The sequence below is a fragment of the Ammodytes marinus genome (genome assembly GCF_949987685.1).
Source record: "Ammodytes marinus genome assembly, chromosome: 14".
Taxonomy (NCBI): domain Eukaryota; kingdom Metazoa; phylum Chordata; class Actinopteri; order Uranoscopiformes; family Ammodytidae; genus Ammodytes; species Ammodytes marinus.
In genome coordinates, this window is record NC_137218.1 from 13,957,697 (window position 1) to 13,973,223 (window position 15,527).

General features: G+C 39.9%; 1 protein-coding gene across 2 annotated transcripts in view; it reads left to right on the forward strand.

The window, feature by feature from the left end:
• The window catches only part of pds5b (PDS5 cohesin associated factor B), a 47,970-nt gene that overhangs the window by 11,691 nt on the left and 20,752 nt on the right, over positions 1 to 15,527 (forward strand). For both annotated transcript variants that reach the window (XM_080041708.1, XM_080041709.1), the window contains exons 2-5: positions 11,939 to 12,066; positions 12,658 to 12,861; positions 13,316 to 13,402; positions 15,323 to 15,420. In XM_080041708.1, coding sequence (XP_079897834.1) covers positions 11,959 to 12,066; positions 12,658 to 12,861; positions 13,316 to 13,402; positions 15,323 to 15,420 — 497 coding nt within the window. In that variant the 5' untranslated portion in view covers positions 11,939 to 11,958. The remainder of the gene's footprint in view (positions 1 to 11,938; positions 12,067 to 12,657; positions 12,862 to 13,315; positions 13,403 to 15,322; positions 15,421 to 15,527) is intronic.

A 15,527-nucleotide genomic window follows, 5' to 3' on the forward strand; every position in this document is an offset into this window, starting at 1 on the left:
GCTTGTTGTGTCTCGTCTATTTACCACGTTATGTGGCGCCAATTCTTTTTGGCACGTTGTCATTCAAGAGTCAAATGCATACTGGCAGAGAGAGAGTTGACACGACTCTCGTTACATTGCTCTGCATACCGGCAGAAACCGGCTCATCTCGCATGCGCAAACTACCGCAGATTGGCTTCTAATTAAAAAAACCTCTGTGACTATATGGAGCAAAAGAGAGATTGCTGCGAAGATCCAGAACCGTATGGATTTGAACCAGAATAAACAGAGGAGAAACAACATGTTTTGGAAGGGGAGCGGGCAAATAGATAGGCTGAGGCAAGTGAACAGCGTAGGGACGAGGGGAGAGTCACAACTGGCGGTGTGGGCGTGGGGCTTGTCAACCTGCAGATAGAAAAAGAATGCCTCTGCTGCAGCCTCTCCTCGACCGCCCCCCTTCCAAAACACATGTTGCTCCTCAGTGTATTCTGGTTCAAATCGATACGACTCTGGATCTTCACAGCCATCTCTCTTCTGCTCCGTATAATCAGACGTCTTGTTTACATAGGTTACTGTGAAGCCCATCTGCAGTTTCATACTGGTATGTATTTGATTCTAAAAGAATCAACGTGCCAAATATAACGAGCGCAACATAGCGTGGTAAATATACGAGTCACAACAAGCACACAGGAGCGTTTTGTGATGTTGTTGTAAAGTTTATCTTGCTGCCAGTAGAGGCAGGCTATTGCTCCCTTTAGCTACTGAGGCCCAATATTCTTTTTACGATTATCTTGTTTTCATGATCGAGGGAAGCCGAAATTCAATTAATTGCCCAGCCCTACCCCTAACTTCATAAAAAATGCACACACAGTTACTAGATAAGGTTGTCGCCATATATTCAGCAGCAGAGTGAGGCAAATCCCTAAAAATTTAAAATGTCGAAGTATTCCTTTTAACAGTGGTTGGCAACCAACGTAAATAAATGAATTACTGCAACCTACTGTTTGTTTACCCTCATGCCGCTGTCTTCGCTACTTTTTTTTTTTTTTTTTTGGCATTTTTCATGCTTTATTGATAGTGTGGCAAGACGGAGGTGAAATGGGGCAGAGAGGGGAGTGACATGCAGAGAACGACCGCGGGCGGGAACGACCGCGGGCGGGAATCAAACCCGGGTCAAACATTCGCTACATGATCAAACAAAAATGAATTAAAGACACTACGAGTAACATGGCACGTTGGCGTCCCCTTTGGACAAAAGCGGTCGTATTTTTCCGACGCCCTTCTGTCGCAAAGCTGTTTTCTAGCTCGTGCCAGGCGTGCGAGTGTGAACTGAGAAGGGCGCAATATAGTGCATGTCCGTGTGTTGAAAGTGTGAGGACTCTTTTCGGCTCCGTGAGAGTGGTTTTGACACTGCATCAACTAATGCCAGTCAGTGCTACACAGACACACACCTGGTTGCAATGAGTTGATGCAGCAGCATCACCTAACTACTCTCTCTCACAGAGCTGAAAGATTACGTGTCCTCACAGAAAGCGAATGAACGAGAGACGGCAGTTAGTATGGATCACGATGAGGTAATGTGTTTGTGTTGTTGATGTAAATAATGACTATTTCAGATAATGGTTATCTGATGATGGTGAAGCAAAGCAAACTTTGTGTTAGTACCAACCGCTCATTCATTTAGGAGTAAACACTGCAGTCTAGTTTCGCTCTCGTGAAATTGTATACACGTTGCTTGGCAACTCCCTCGTCCCGCCCGTAGCCTATATCACTCTCCCTTTTAGCTTTTCTTCATTGCATTCTCTTTTCTTTCTTTGATGGTTCAGCCCTGTTATCAGTCATTATGACGACAAATAACTGTCTCAAACAAGGCTTCCGCTCCCCTTCCCTCACCTGGAGGGATAGGCTTCTCAAATCGCGTTGCAGCGCCACACTGAAATCTGCGACCAATACGGATATGTGACCATAGAGCATGCACGAGCGAACCGAAAATCGGACTGGGTGTGTGACCAGACCAAAAGCAGTAATAAAAACTATATAAAAACTAGGGATGCACCGAAATTAAAATTCTTGGCCGAAACCGAATCAAATTAAACAGTTGGCCGAAACCGAATACCGAAAGAGGCTTTTGCAGTTTTGTTTATTATTTAGTAAATTATTTCAACATTGCATACATGAACTCCCAAATGTTCTCCTCAAACATAGCCTACAACTAAAAAGCAACCCTAAATAAATAATTAAACAGTAAAACCTTCAAATCTAAGAGTAAAATTAATATTTTACTAGGAATTAATTTGTGAACCTCTCACTGATTTTTACCTTGACTTATATGAGGATGAATCTACAAAAAGATTGACTTATTGCCTTTCTTCATTTTTTGCAGTGCAGGTTGAGTTGCTCTAAAAAAAACTGCACCACAGCTGCCACCATAATGTTCAGACTTCAGAATTTGCTTCAAAGCCCAGATCATAACAATGAGAGGCTTTAAACAATGTCCATTCTTAGGAGGTGATTGTAACCTTTTCGTCTGTAGACTGAAACTAACGGGGGGAGGCGGCTTGCTGGACATAGGCTATATTTAGTCGCGCTGTCAGTTTGCCGACTTGGCTCTGTGTATTCTAGGGCTGGCCCGAATTATTCGAATATTCGAATATTCGTTCGGAAAATTAATATTCGGAGCTTAAATTAGTATTCGGAGCTTCGTTTTTTTTTTTTTTTTTTTTTTTTAATATATTTTTTTTTATATAATTTTTTTTTTTTTTTTTTTTCAAAAAAATGTTTTGCAAGAAGCTAGTACTGCAATATAATGTCATCAAATAATTTTATATTTGGATATAAAAGTTAGTAATATTGTAGTAGTAGTAGTAGTAGTATTGCTCATTTAGGAGGATATTACATCACTAAGTGTCATAGCGCATCCATTACTTCACCTCCGAGCGCGTAAATCTTCAACAAAATGCAGATACTGTCAAAATCGGTTCCAGGGAGTATAAAGGGATATAACGTTTAAAAAAAAAAAAAAATCTTTTTAATTTTTTTTTTTTTTTTATGTATTTTTTGATGGTGTGTTTTTCTGGAACGAATATTCGAATATTCGCTCGGAAAAACCAACGAATATTCGAAGCCTGAAAAATGGTATTCGGGCCAGCCCTAGTGTATTCAGGCTCGAGAAATGCAATCAGACCGTAGGAGCCTTTTCCCCCACCAGCGCTAACGGACAGGATATCTCCGGTAATCATTTTAGATGTCAAACTAAAGTTTTTTTTTGCGCGGTGGCCCTCACCGGCGAGGTGTCACTGTGAGTGACACCGTTACCAACTGTCACACTGTCACAGAGTGCTGCTTCGCTCGCGCAAGGCTTTTGTGTTTCTATGGTGATTAAACATCAGTCTTGGACGAGCGTTTTAACTTTATGCTGCATTAAGCATTGCACTGTCTGCGCCGTGTTTCATCCAGTTTGAAAAAATTCTCCCACACTGGACTCTGACATTTTCATGCACGCTCCAAACTGCTTCTGCTGCGCGCTCACAAAGAGACGTGGACTCGCATACACGGTTACGTCTCTCTTTACTGCCATTTCCTGGTTTACAAGCGCGCAGCTCTTTTAAAAACATATTTCCTTAGTGTCATTTAGTTCACCAATTTTCGGTAATGTTGTTCGGCTTTTTAACTGTTTCGGGCCGAAACCGAAAATTACTTATTTTGCCATTTTCGGCCGAACTTTTTCGGTGGCCGAATATTCGGTGCATCCCTAATAAAAACGTCTTTCTTTGCACTGATGGTCTCGTTTGCTGTTAAAGGTCATTTATGATTATCAGAGGAAACATGAGGCTGTTTAAAAGATATTTAAATGTTACTCGTAGCCGCTTTAATTAAAAAATATATATATTTTCCACTTCTAGTATAAATATACACACTTAAAGATGAAGTAAGCGGTTTATTTATGTTAATATGAGTGTAAAATCGCTCTTTATTCATACAGTGATCACTTACATAATGTGCGCGTTTCATAAAGCCGATCTCTCAGTCAGCTGCTTTGCATGTAATCGGCAAATAAACTTATTGTAGTATCCCAAAATTTTTATCCAATCAGAAGAGAGAACGCTACAAACCGACACTCGTCTCACTCATATATAGTATATACACTCCATAGTCTCACTGCTGGTGCACGCCAGAGCAACAGATGGGTGATTGTGTATGCGCCTACAATCAGGGTTCGTACAGATGCTTGAAAGTCTGGAAAATGCTTGATTTTCAATCGAGTGTTTTCAAGGTTTGAAATGTGCTTGAAATCTGAACACTGTGCTGGAAAATGCTGGATTTTCTCTTTATTGACCAGTGTCGTAATTCATCAAATTCTTTCATTTTTTTATTCTGTAAATTAAAAAAAAAATCTGTCGCAATGTTTTCTTCGCCGCCGTCTTGTATGCACGAGTGCAGTTGCTCCCCGTGTTTTCTTTCCTGGGACACGCGCCACACCCTGGCGATCGCTCCAGGAATTATCCAGAACCACGAGTCGCTGCTCATGGACCTATTGCTCCCGATACTTCCATATCAGATATCCGTTTCCATTTGGTTATGACGAGGCCCTAATAACCGACAGGCATAGGCTACTGTACGGTCTGCTTAAAGTACCTCCAGCTGTACACAATGGGGGAATCGGCACTTAGAGTTCCTGCCAAAGGTAAATCAGTTGAGAATTTTTTTTCGTTAAAACGTATCGGACTATGTCACTCTGGTTGACTGTTCAATCATGTTATTCTTTGCAAGTTACACCAAATCCCGAGTTTGTATGTGTAATTGACTTGTTGATACAAATAAATAGCATGCTAAATTGATGCTCAACACCGTTAGCAATTAGCTGACCAGCTAGTTTTCAATAATGTATTGCTCCAAATTCATGTTGTTAGCTAGATAACGTAAGCTTGGGGGTTACTTCATTGTAACGTGATGTTACACTCATGCGAGGAAATTGAGACCTCCGCGAACGTTTGGAGACAGTTTAGAGACTCCCTCGCGACTGCAGTCTCCAACTTGTCGCAAACTGTCGCAGCCCAGTGAGATACGGGCTTAACAGACATGAGTGCCGTGACTTCCTCTTTCTGAACGCGCATTAACGTTATACTTTGATGTGCACTGTGCATTCGAAGCGTGAGGCGAGCCCCCTCCCTGCACCTTCTCTATGTGTGTTGATAGCGTGCCAAGTTTCCGCTGATAAGAATTGTGTCCCCGCCGGCCGGTGAGCGCGCAATCGCGCATGCATCAAACATATTAACCCTTCAATCTCACTCAAGTAAATTCAGAAGTTCTTTGGATCGTTTTGTACATTGTTTTTGGTACATTTGTTTGAAAATTAGGTTTGCAAAGTTATTAATGGCTCATCCGCCAATAAAAATGCTTTTATTCTTCTGTGTAATTAACTGTATCCTATGTATTGCACATTTATAGCACTTTTCATAACACAAATTAAGGTAGCATAGAGGAGGGAGCCTACTAAAATAAAATATCTGGGTTGGTCCCCAGATGTTTTTATTTTAGTAGGTTGGTTTGCATTGGTGTTGAACTGTTCCCTACTTGTTTTCTTCTTTGAATAAAGCCTAATGCTGCTAGTAAAATACCACCAGCCACTCAACCCTCAATAGTAGACATGATATAGAATAATTACCTTTATTACAGTTTAACCAAATGTTTTAACAATAGGCTACAGGAGATTTTTGAAAGCACTACACATGCATTGTAGGCTATTCAATTAAATTTGTGTCAGCGGAACCGTGAATGTTCTCCTTTTTTTCATTAAAATGAATGCAGAAAAGGCACACATTGCTTCATAAAAATTCACCAGAATGCAGGAAATTAAGTGTTTAATGCTCAAAGATTTTTGGGGGGGACCCCCAGACCTCCACTTCTAATGTGTCCACACCCAATGTTTACTTAAAACTTGTCCTACGACTTTGCAATTCATGAATTAGTTTATTTTAATAAGATTTTTGATGTTTTATCACATTTTCCAATTGTCTTTATTTCTGATTTATTATAAACAATATGTAAACTTGCAGGACACTAGCAAAAATAATTGGCTGGGAGAGAGGACACTGTAGCAGCACTGATATAGAGTGACAATATGCTCCATCTCATGTGATATTGCTCAAGTATAGTCATGTTGTTATTAACCTGATAGATGGTCATTTTTGGCATATGAACTAAACTGATAAAGGTCTCCTTAGGGCCATACTGCAATTTGGTGATTGTCCATACACATTATATTATGAACACTCCCATTTTACAGATAAGGCAATGTATGAAATCATAAGCATTTATTTATATACTGTATATATTTAAAGCTTCGGCTTCCTTGAAAAAGTTGACATTGTATCTTGAAAGTGCTGGAAAAGTGCTTGAATTTTACTCTTAAAAAGCTGTACGAACCCTGTACAATGGTGGAGCAGGTAAAAATCCTTCCCAATGTCTGTTTTGATGGTTTTTATCATGTTTTATCACACTTATGGATCTGAGATGATGCTAGATAACTTGCTGCTTGAAGACCGCAGTGCATTAATGTGGTGAAGTAGGGACGAGCGAGGGGACTGCTAACTGCAGTAACTGACAGGAAGTTAGCTAAAAGAACCATTCAGCTTACAGCACCTTTAACAGTCAGTGATACATGCAATTTGAAAGGTAGTTCAAACTTGTTTTTCCGAGCCCCCTGGGAAAGCTGGTTGTTGCAGAATGAGAAATTGGAGAGGTCAGGAAAACACTCTTGTGTCCAGCAGTCACAGATGCTGGTGCATACCATAATTCAGACAGCTCTGCGGCTTTAACAGTAAATATATGTCAGACAAAGTGAAAATGTGACAATGTGCTTTCCTTTTAACAAGTGATGCAAATGGTCTGACAAGGTTCTAAACTCTTAAGGTGCGAACACACTACACGCGTTACCCGCGTATGCTTTACGTGCGTAACGCAGCTAAAATGTTGCTTGATCATTTTGTGTCAAAAATGGTTCTACGCGCGTAACGTGCCTATTCTCCCTCCCGATATTGTATTTCCCCTATTCAACCATGGCTGCGATCAGACCCGACACAACAGCGTGCATGTCCGCACAAAAACAACAACAACACGGCCAACAACTGTGCCAAAAGACAAACTGAACAGCACAAATAGCCTAGCATTAAAACAGCATTGCATATTCACGGCAGCTACATAACAAACACAGTTACAGCAGCATCGGTGCACGGCGGCACAACATAAAGGCAAGTAGCCAACATTACCCTACCGGTGCTTCGCTGTACTTGTTGTGAAAGTGCCCCGGACATAGCCGTCATGTTTGGGTTCATAATATGAGGCGCTAGCCGCCCGCACACAACCGGGTGAGTTAATTAATGCTATACGGCGCTAACTTTGTTTATCGGCTAAAGCACAGCCACACATATTCACTGAATTAACCAGGAAGTCCATTCCCCTAGTTTACTTTGCCCACGTCTTCTATTCCCGAGCTGCTGTCATACAGCACCGGGCCGCCTGCAATACATTTTCCTCCTCGGTGTTTCTCAGCCTCTGTGTATACTGTTTTCCGACCGTGCCAATGTATGTGACGTCGGGTCAAGCCCAACGCTGATTGGTCAACGCGGCTAATTGTCACGCGTAGGAGCGTAAAAAGTTACATTTTTTGAACTCCGCGCGTAGGTGCGTATATACGCGGCTGACGCGGCTAAAATGTTGCTTTAGCGCGAGTAACGCATCTACACGCCATGTACGCGCGTAAACCAATGGTTCCCTATGGAAAAATTGCCGATTTTATACGCGTCTGTACGCGTGTAGTGTGTTCGCACCTTTATATTAGTTATATCAAAAGGTGTCACTTTCAAAACGAGGTGACAGTTTTGTCACTGACTGAAATTGAAGAAGGGTGTCAGGCTTGGCAGAGGGCAATAACACATGTTTGTTAACCTCTTAAGCTCTAGCCTATTTTTTAGGTTTCTGCTCGAAAATGACATACCCAAAATGAATAGAGTATATCTCTGCATCTACAAGGTCTATTTGAATAATTGTGGTGTCATTATGAAGGGAACACTTGTGAAATGTGTTCAGATGTGTAAGTATCAGTATTTATGTCACTGGCTCAGAGTCAATTAAGTTTGCACACAAGCATAAATTACTGATTTCATTTCCGCCTAAAAAAAATCACACTTTTACAATGAATATCTCTTTGAAATGATGCTGATGGGGCTAAAACTCTACATCTAAGCATAGCACAAGGTGTTACCATTATCCCTGCAAAGTTTGATCCTCATAAAGTGAAGCAGAGCAGAATTACAGAGGTTTTAGTACAGACTAGTCAGGCGGACTCTCCAAAATGGTCATTTTGGCACATTTTGGCACACTTTGGCACTAGCTGTGCCATTTGAAGTTTTTGATGTACTGAACTATATTTTTCACTTTTATGTCATTATCTGTGATCATCACATACATTTTCAAGAGTTTTTGACTTTTTTTTTGATTTTTGATTTTTTTTTTGCATAACCAACCTAAACTATATACAATTTTCAAAGAACCATAAAAAGCAACTGAAGTTTGAATCAAAATGAAACATATTTATTTATCAACAATAATAAACAAACTGTAAAAAAATAAATCACACAAAACTATTTACACTGACTGTGAAGTCCAAATAAAAACAATATATCAACAATAAGTCCAAACTAAAAACAGCCCCTCCTGAGTCTCCTTTTCCTCTCTACTTGTTGTCGTGCCAGAGCTGGAAACAGTTCTTTTTTGCAGTGAGACAGTGGTACCTGACATTTCCTGCAATACATGGATGTCTTCACCCTCGGGATCCCAGCAGATGGGCATGCGTGGGGGTAGAGGCAAGCGGTGGAGTAACTTCCTAGCTGCATCTGAGAAGGCAATGGCTCTGTCTGGGAAGATGAAGCTGCTCATCATCACTGCAACACCAATTGTGGAAGGAAACAAATATTATTTAGTGGCCTTATTTTGAAAGTGTAATACATTCACAATATATTCACAAAAGCTATCACAATAGATGTGTGATAATAACAATCTTGGAAGTAAAACACACACACAATACATGCATTCACATAAGCAATAGACATGTGATAATAATAATCTTGGAAGTAAACACAACATAAAAAACACACTCCCTCCCTCCCTCCCTCCCTCCCTCCCTGCCTGCCCTTCTCTCTCACACTCACACACACACACACACACACACACACACACACACACACACACACACACACACACACACACACACACACACACACACACACACACACACACACACAGGCCGGCACACACACGCATTTATCTAGCATAAAACTGATATTATATACATTATATACTGGTATATATGAACATCTCTTTGGGATGTCTCTCTAGTAACTAATTAATTGAATTGTACCTTTCCATAGGCGGCATGTAGTCACTGTCGCTGCCGAGGTCTCTGTCGTCTGAGCTGGAGTCCCGTGCAGAAAGTTCGTCAGCATTCTCAGCAGTTATCATTTCGATCAACTTATCCATACTGCACTTGGTTCGGCGATGTTCTGCCATTTTTGATAATAAATGACCAAAAAACAACAACAAACTATCTCAAAACTCCTCAGTACTCCTCAGTATCCGTCTCACACCGTGCGCTCTGCGCACTCTGCGTAAACATGGCTACTGTTGCATGTAGCCTAAGATGGATACGCAGACCCATAACTCAGCCAATGATTGTTCGTTTCGGATGATTGACACCTTGTTTTAACCGTAAGAGCCAATAGATTTTAGGGGAGGTATCGAAATGTGTGCCAGACACATGATTGGCTAGCAGTAAGAAAGCAAAATGGTACCCGCGGTAAACCTTCTATGATGCATGGTGAACTAACGAGACTCCTTGAAAGTGAAAAATATGTCAGATTCACTTGGAAATGGTTGGAAACGAAAGGGGACATGTTGGATTTACTATAACAGGAGTTTTTTGCTCTAAAGTACAACTTTTCATCAAAATATCGCAAAGGTAAGAGCGAATTTATGTTGGTCTCTGTAAGTAAGTGATTGTTTACCTTTGTATTCTTTGGTCGCTGGTTCACTGAGTTTTTATCGTAGGGACATGACAGTGGTACTGTTGAACTCGTTATGGTCTTAGCTTTCATTGGAGATGATATTTGTGTGTATACAATGAAGTATCGGAGCGGTAGCAATGGAAATGTGGAGAGAGGGTTGACTTTCTGACGCTATTCGGATTTTGATATTTGATCATTAATATGCTTGGTGTTTGAGTTGTGTTTGGTGTGTGTAAAAATTACTTATATGTGCTTGTAGCTGAGTTTATCATGTTTAATTTGATGTGCAGTATGACTATTTCTACATTGTTATGGAAGTGTTGTATGCCTTTTGCTGCGAGAGTGATCACAAAGTCCCCTAAATAGGGGACCCTAGAGTCTAGTCAGTGAGTTTTGTATTGAATTATTGTGTTATTCAGATGAAAATAAAGTGATTTAGGGCTGTCTTTTTTCACTACAAATTGATCTGACAATAATTGTCCTTAATAAATAATTTTGGATATAAAATGTTAGATTGTCAAATGCTTGTTATAATTGCTTACGGACCAAGGCAGCATCTTCAATTATTGTTTTGTTTTGTGTGCCCAACAGGCCACAGTTAAATTTGTGATCATGTACAGTATGTATTACAAATAAAATCACCAAATCCTCACATTTTAGAAACTGGAACCAGCAATTGTTAGACATTTTTGCTTTAATATTATAATTATTAGATTAGTTAGGCGTTAACTTGTTGCTTGACTAATCAATTAACTGTATCTACAAGTTCTGTTGCATGTGAAGTGTCATGCCACAAAATTAGTCTCATTGTCCAAAAAGAAAACCGATGCATGCGTCTACAATAATCTTTTTTTACACAACATATTTTTCCAAGAAAATAAACTACAATTCTAGCTCATTAAAAGACAGAAATGGAAAGTTAACAGTCTGGGAAAAGGGAGAGGTAAGGTACACAAATATATGTAAAAAATAAAATAAAATAAAAATCTCTACAACCAAATAAAATCCATGCAGGATGCTCCAGAGTGAGCTGCTGCTGGCACTTTAATTATCAATTATTATCAACCCCTGATGTTTAAAAGGTTTGATTTTGCACTGCAAGTGTAACATTTCCTTATTACAACATCATGTGTATACAGGTTATATTTAATTGTAAGTTGATGATAGCTGGGCTGGCTACATGATCTGAATTGTTTTTTTAAACATTAGCGTTTAGCTTAGTTCACCCTGCAGTGTCTTTTCATATTCATGAACTTATGAGTCAAGCTTCAGATTGTCTGACAGAGGAGGATGTAGGAGGGAGAATGAAGTCATAATCCTAGATGAAATATCTTTTTTAAATATCTTTTAATGGAACAAAGGCAGCGGCGAGACCGGTCAGTGTATTCACCATTGTATGCCAAAGAAGGGCTTCTGGACCCCACCATGAGCAAGACGCTGAATTGGAAATCAAAGCACATTTTGCATCCTGTGAACGGCCTGGAAATGACATGGGTGTAATAATCCTTGACAGGCTACTGGCCGCGGTAATGAAATGTGGAGCACAATGATAGCAGCAGCTTGCAGTCAAAAAGTCGTCCCGCTCTCCGAATGCAACTATTTCATCTTTCATTCAGCTCTCAGAAAGCCATTACTGTGCTGTGAATACCTCACTGAATATTTCAGAGGTCTCCTATTGCTGACTTCTATCAAAAGCTTTGAAGTATTTAAAAGGTTTTCCTTGGGTGCCACAGACAGTAGTTGACAATAAGCTTTTTCTCGCTTTTCTTCTGGTTGGGGTTGGCAATCCTTCAATGGTTTAGAAACTTTTTAGTTCCCGTCTCTGTCTTCTGTCTCACCTTCTTTTTCTGCTTTTCTATGATTCATTACAAGCATTCTTTTCCCTTTTTGTCCCTCAGGCAGTGAAGAGCTAAAGAGGATGGCTCACTCTAAAGCTCGAGTCACGGATGGGAAGGTGACCTACCCCCCGGGGGTCAAGGAGATCTCTGACAAAATCTCCAAAGAGGAAATGGTCCGCAGACTCAAGGTCAGTGTCTTTGTGCCATTCTGCTGCTGCCAGGTCTCCCTTGTTAACTCTATAATAGTATCACATTACTACTGAGGCCATAATGTCACGATGATGCATTTATAAAAAGTCTAGTCTGTTTTAAAAGTATTTAACATTTTTAAGATGAATACATTTATGGTATTCTGATCCATTTTGCTCTAACCCATATGTCATTTGCTGGAATAAAAGTTGAGCGACTCTGGAGAATGAAAAAATAACTTTGTCATATCAGTGACTGTCTCCTCACAATCCGCCTGTCCTTACTGTGTGTGCGCTGCAAAAAAAGCAACATGTAGCTAGCAACATGTCTATTTACAGAGTCTAGGCTGTGTATAAACACCAGATATTTTTTTTACAGTGTACAGGCAGGTAGCTTTAGGTAACCTTTAATTATTCATTTATACTGACTCATTATTATTAGATTTGTCCTTTTTATATTAGATATTTGAAATTATGTGGTGTAAGTGAACACAGGGACTTAAAAGCTATTTTTCTTGGATTGATGACACACTTCAGTTAATTGAAAGCCCCTTGTCTCTCCTCAATCCACCCCTCCCATCCCTCTTCCAGATGGTGGTGAAGACCTTCATGGACATGGACCAGGACTCTGAGGAAGAGAAAGAGCTGTACCTGAACCTGGCTCTCCACCTGGCCTCAGACTTCTTCCTCAAACACCCAGACAAGGACGTGCGTCTTCTGGTGGCCTGCTGTCTAGCAGACATATTCCGAATATACGCCCCCGAGGCGCCCTACACCTCGCCTGACAAACTCAAGGTATGCTGTTGGAGATGTTACTCAGGTGCATGAGACAAAATACTGTTGCGCTCACTGACAAATTCAGTTTTATTTTGATTATATTATTTTGCTATTTGCATCCTTTTTTCGGGAAGCAGGCTTGACTTGACTCACCTTTTTTTAAATGTTATATAGAGTTTCTCAACACAAGCTGTTTATCAGACAGGCGAATCAGTAACTTTTGATTATCAATGTTTGTGAGGGAATCATTTTGAAATCTTTACTTGGTTTGTTCTGATGTGGCTGATTTTTAATGTGTGTGTGTGTGTGTGTGTGTGTGTGTGTGTGTGTGTGTGTGTGTGTGTGTGTGTGTGTGTGTGTGTGTGTGTGTGTGTGTGTGTGTGTGTGTGTGTGTGTGTGTGTGTGTGTGTGTGTGTGTGTGTGTGTGTTTAGCATTAACTATTTACTGTTTGTGTTTCTTTCTTGTCTCCAGGACATTTTCATGTTCATCACAAGACAACTCAAAGGACTGGAGGACACTAAAAGCGCTCAGTTCAACAGATACTTCTACCTGCTCGAGGTGCGTGACTGTGTGTTTGTATGGATCAGTTGTAACGTTGGCGTGATCTCATTCTATCAAAGTCGACTTCAATCTTCATATTGAGTCTGAATCCTTTAGTATCCCCAATCGTATCTAATGGGTTTGTCTTTCATCGCCGTGGATACTAGCTTTAGACAAGTGTCTATAAATAATTTAGACTCAAAATAGAAAAGAAAAAAGCAACCTTTCAGGTTGGCAGCCTAATTAAATCAAACCTGTTGCTAGAGTGTGAAAATGAGACGAGCGTCAAAAGGACGTGTTGATTACCAGTACTTTTTTTTAGGCATTGAAATTACAGTTACTTTGATCACTGAATCTTTTGTTTTAAAGAATGTTTAGACTGAGATGAACTTGACCCAATAAAGCGGCTTTATCACGATTTAAGATGTTAAAAAAACTGAGAATCAGTCGCTCCAGTTTCCCTTAACTTTTCCCTGAACCGCTGTTCAGCTTCAGATTTCCTTTTTTTTCTTCGATATAGTATTTCATATTTTTTCTAGAACTGTTGACTGTATATTCTCCAATTGCATAAAAAAATATATATAACTTCCAAATAATTTTCTCTCCTGTGGCCCTAACCCTTTAATGTACTGTCTGGACTAAGTCCAAAAACAATGTTTAAAAAAAGAATTGGACATTTTTAAATAATGCATTGCTTTTACACTTTAGGCAACAGTTTTATCAAAATAACTGGCTATAGTCCCCATTAAAGGGTATATAGGATTATGTTGTTTTTAATTATACGCGTAATGGAAATCTCAACTGATCTCAAACAAAGCCAGCAAGACGTCACATTATGCTCTGTGAAAACAGATGCCATAATGAGTGTTAACAGAGCTTGTATGCTCTAGTCCAGGGGTGTCCAAACTACGGCCCGCGGCCCGCTTTTTTTTCTTTCTTTTTTTTGCATTTCTTACTTAACCCACTAGTGCAGGGGTGTCAACCACTGATTGATTGGCCCGTGGCACATTTTAAAAATATAATGTAATATGGCGCTTTTAATTTTTAAATAATTTAAATGCACTCATTATATTACTGAGAAATATGTCCCATAAAAGAAAAAGAGCAACAAGCCCATCCCAGAGGACCCTGAATAATATTTTATTTTAAATTAATATTATTATTGAAAATCTATGTGTCCTTCTCCAATAGCTTCTAATTCATCTGACACAGTGTCTCCATTTCTTTTTTTTCGTGCAAAATTCTTCAGATTTAGCCTCTTAATTTCCCTCTCAAAGTGCACCAGATTCCGATTTTTCTGTATGTGGCCCTCAGTGAAAAAAGTTTGGACACCCCTGCTCTAGTCCATTTAAGCAACTGTTATTGTTTTTTTCATTATAATGTGTCAAATGACTATGTAATGGGTGAGGCATCAGCGGTATTGATGAACCTCCAGAGAATCATGGCCAGAGTCTTTAGTTCCTCATGGCTTTTAAGTGCTTTTCTAGCAGGTTTCCGCTCAATGTTTAGCCATCTGTTCACTCTCATAGTATTGTTTATCGGGCTGCAACTGGCATCTGTTTGCAGTCAAAAAGCTCTTAAAAACCGACTGTGGGACCTGCTCGGCATCAGACGGCAGACAGACATGAGAGATACAACTCCAAATGAATTCTAATATTCCTCCGTAATTGTTAGCTGGCTAAATAAGCAGCTGTTTGCTAACAAGGTCGTCATGACAACGTTATCAAATATGCCAATGTTGTTTTCACACCTGGTTTTCTGCTGCCTCCTAAATGACCCAAAAATAAGACAATAATCACAGGTTTAAATAAACATTTGTTTGTAAGGTTTAATAAGCAAACATGGCTGTGTTCTACCGCCTTGACCACCTTCGTCTTTTACCCTGTTTGTTGCTCTGTACATTGTCACTAACATCCTGCCTCCTTTCTCTATGTCCAGAACATAGCATGGGTCAAGTCCTACAATATTTGCTTTGAGCTGGAAGACAGCAATGAGATATTCACCCAGCTTTACAGAACCCTCTTCCAGGTCATCAAGTAAGTCCTTTTTATCCATCAAAGCCCACTAAGTGGAATATTTGTGTGTCCTTGTTCTTAATGGTGCATAATGTGTTTTTTCCACATTTCCTCTTTTTCTGACCGTA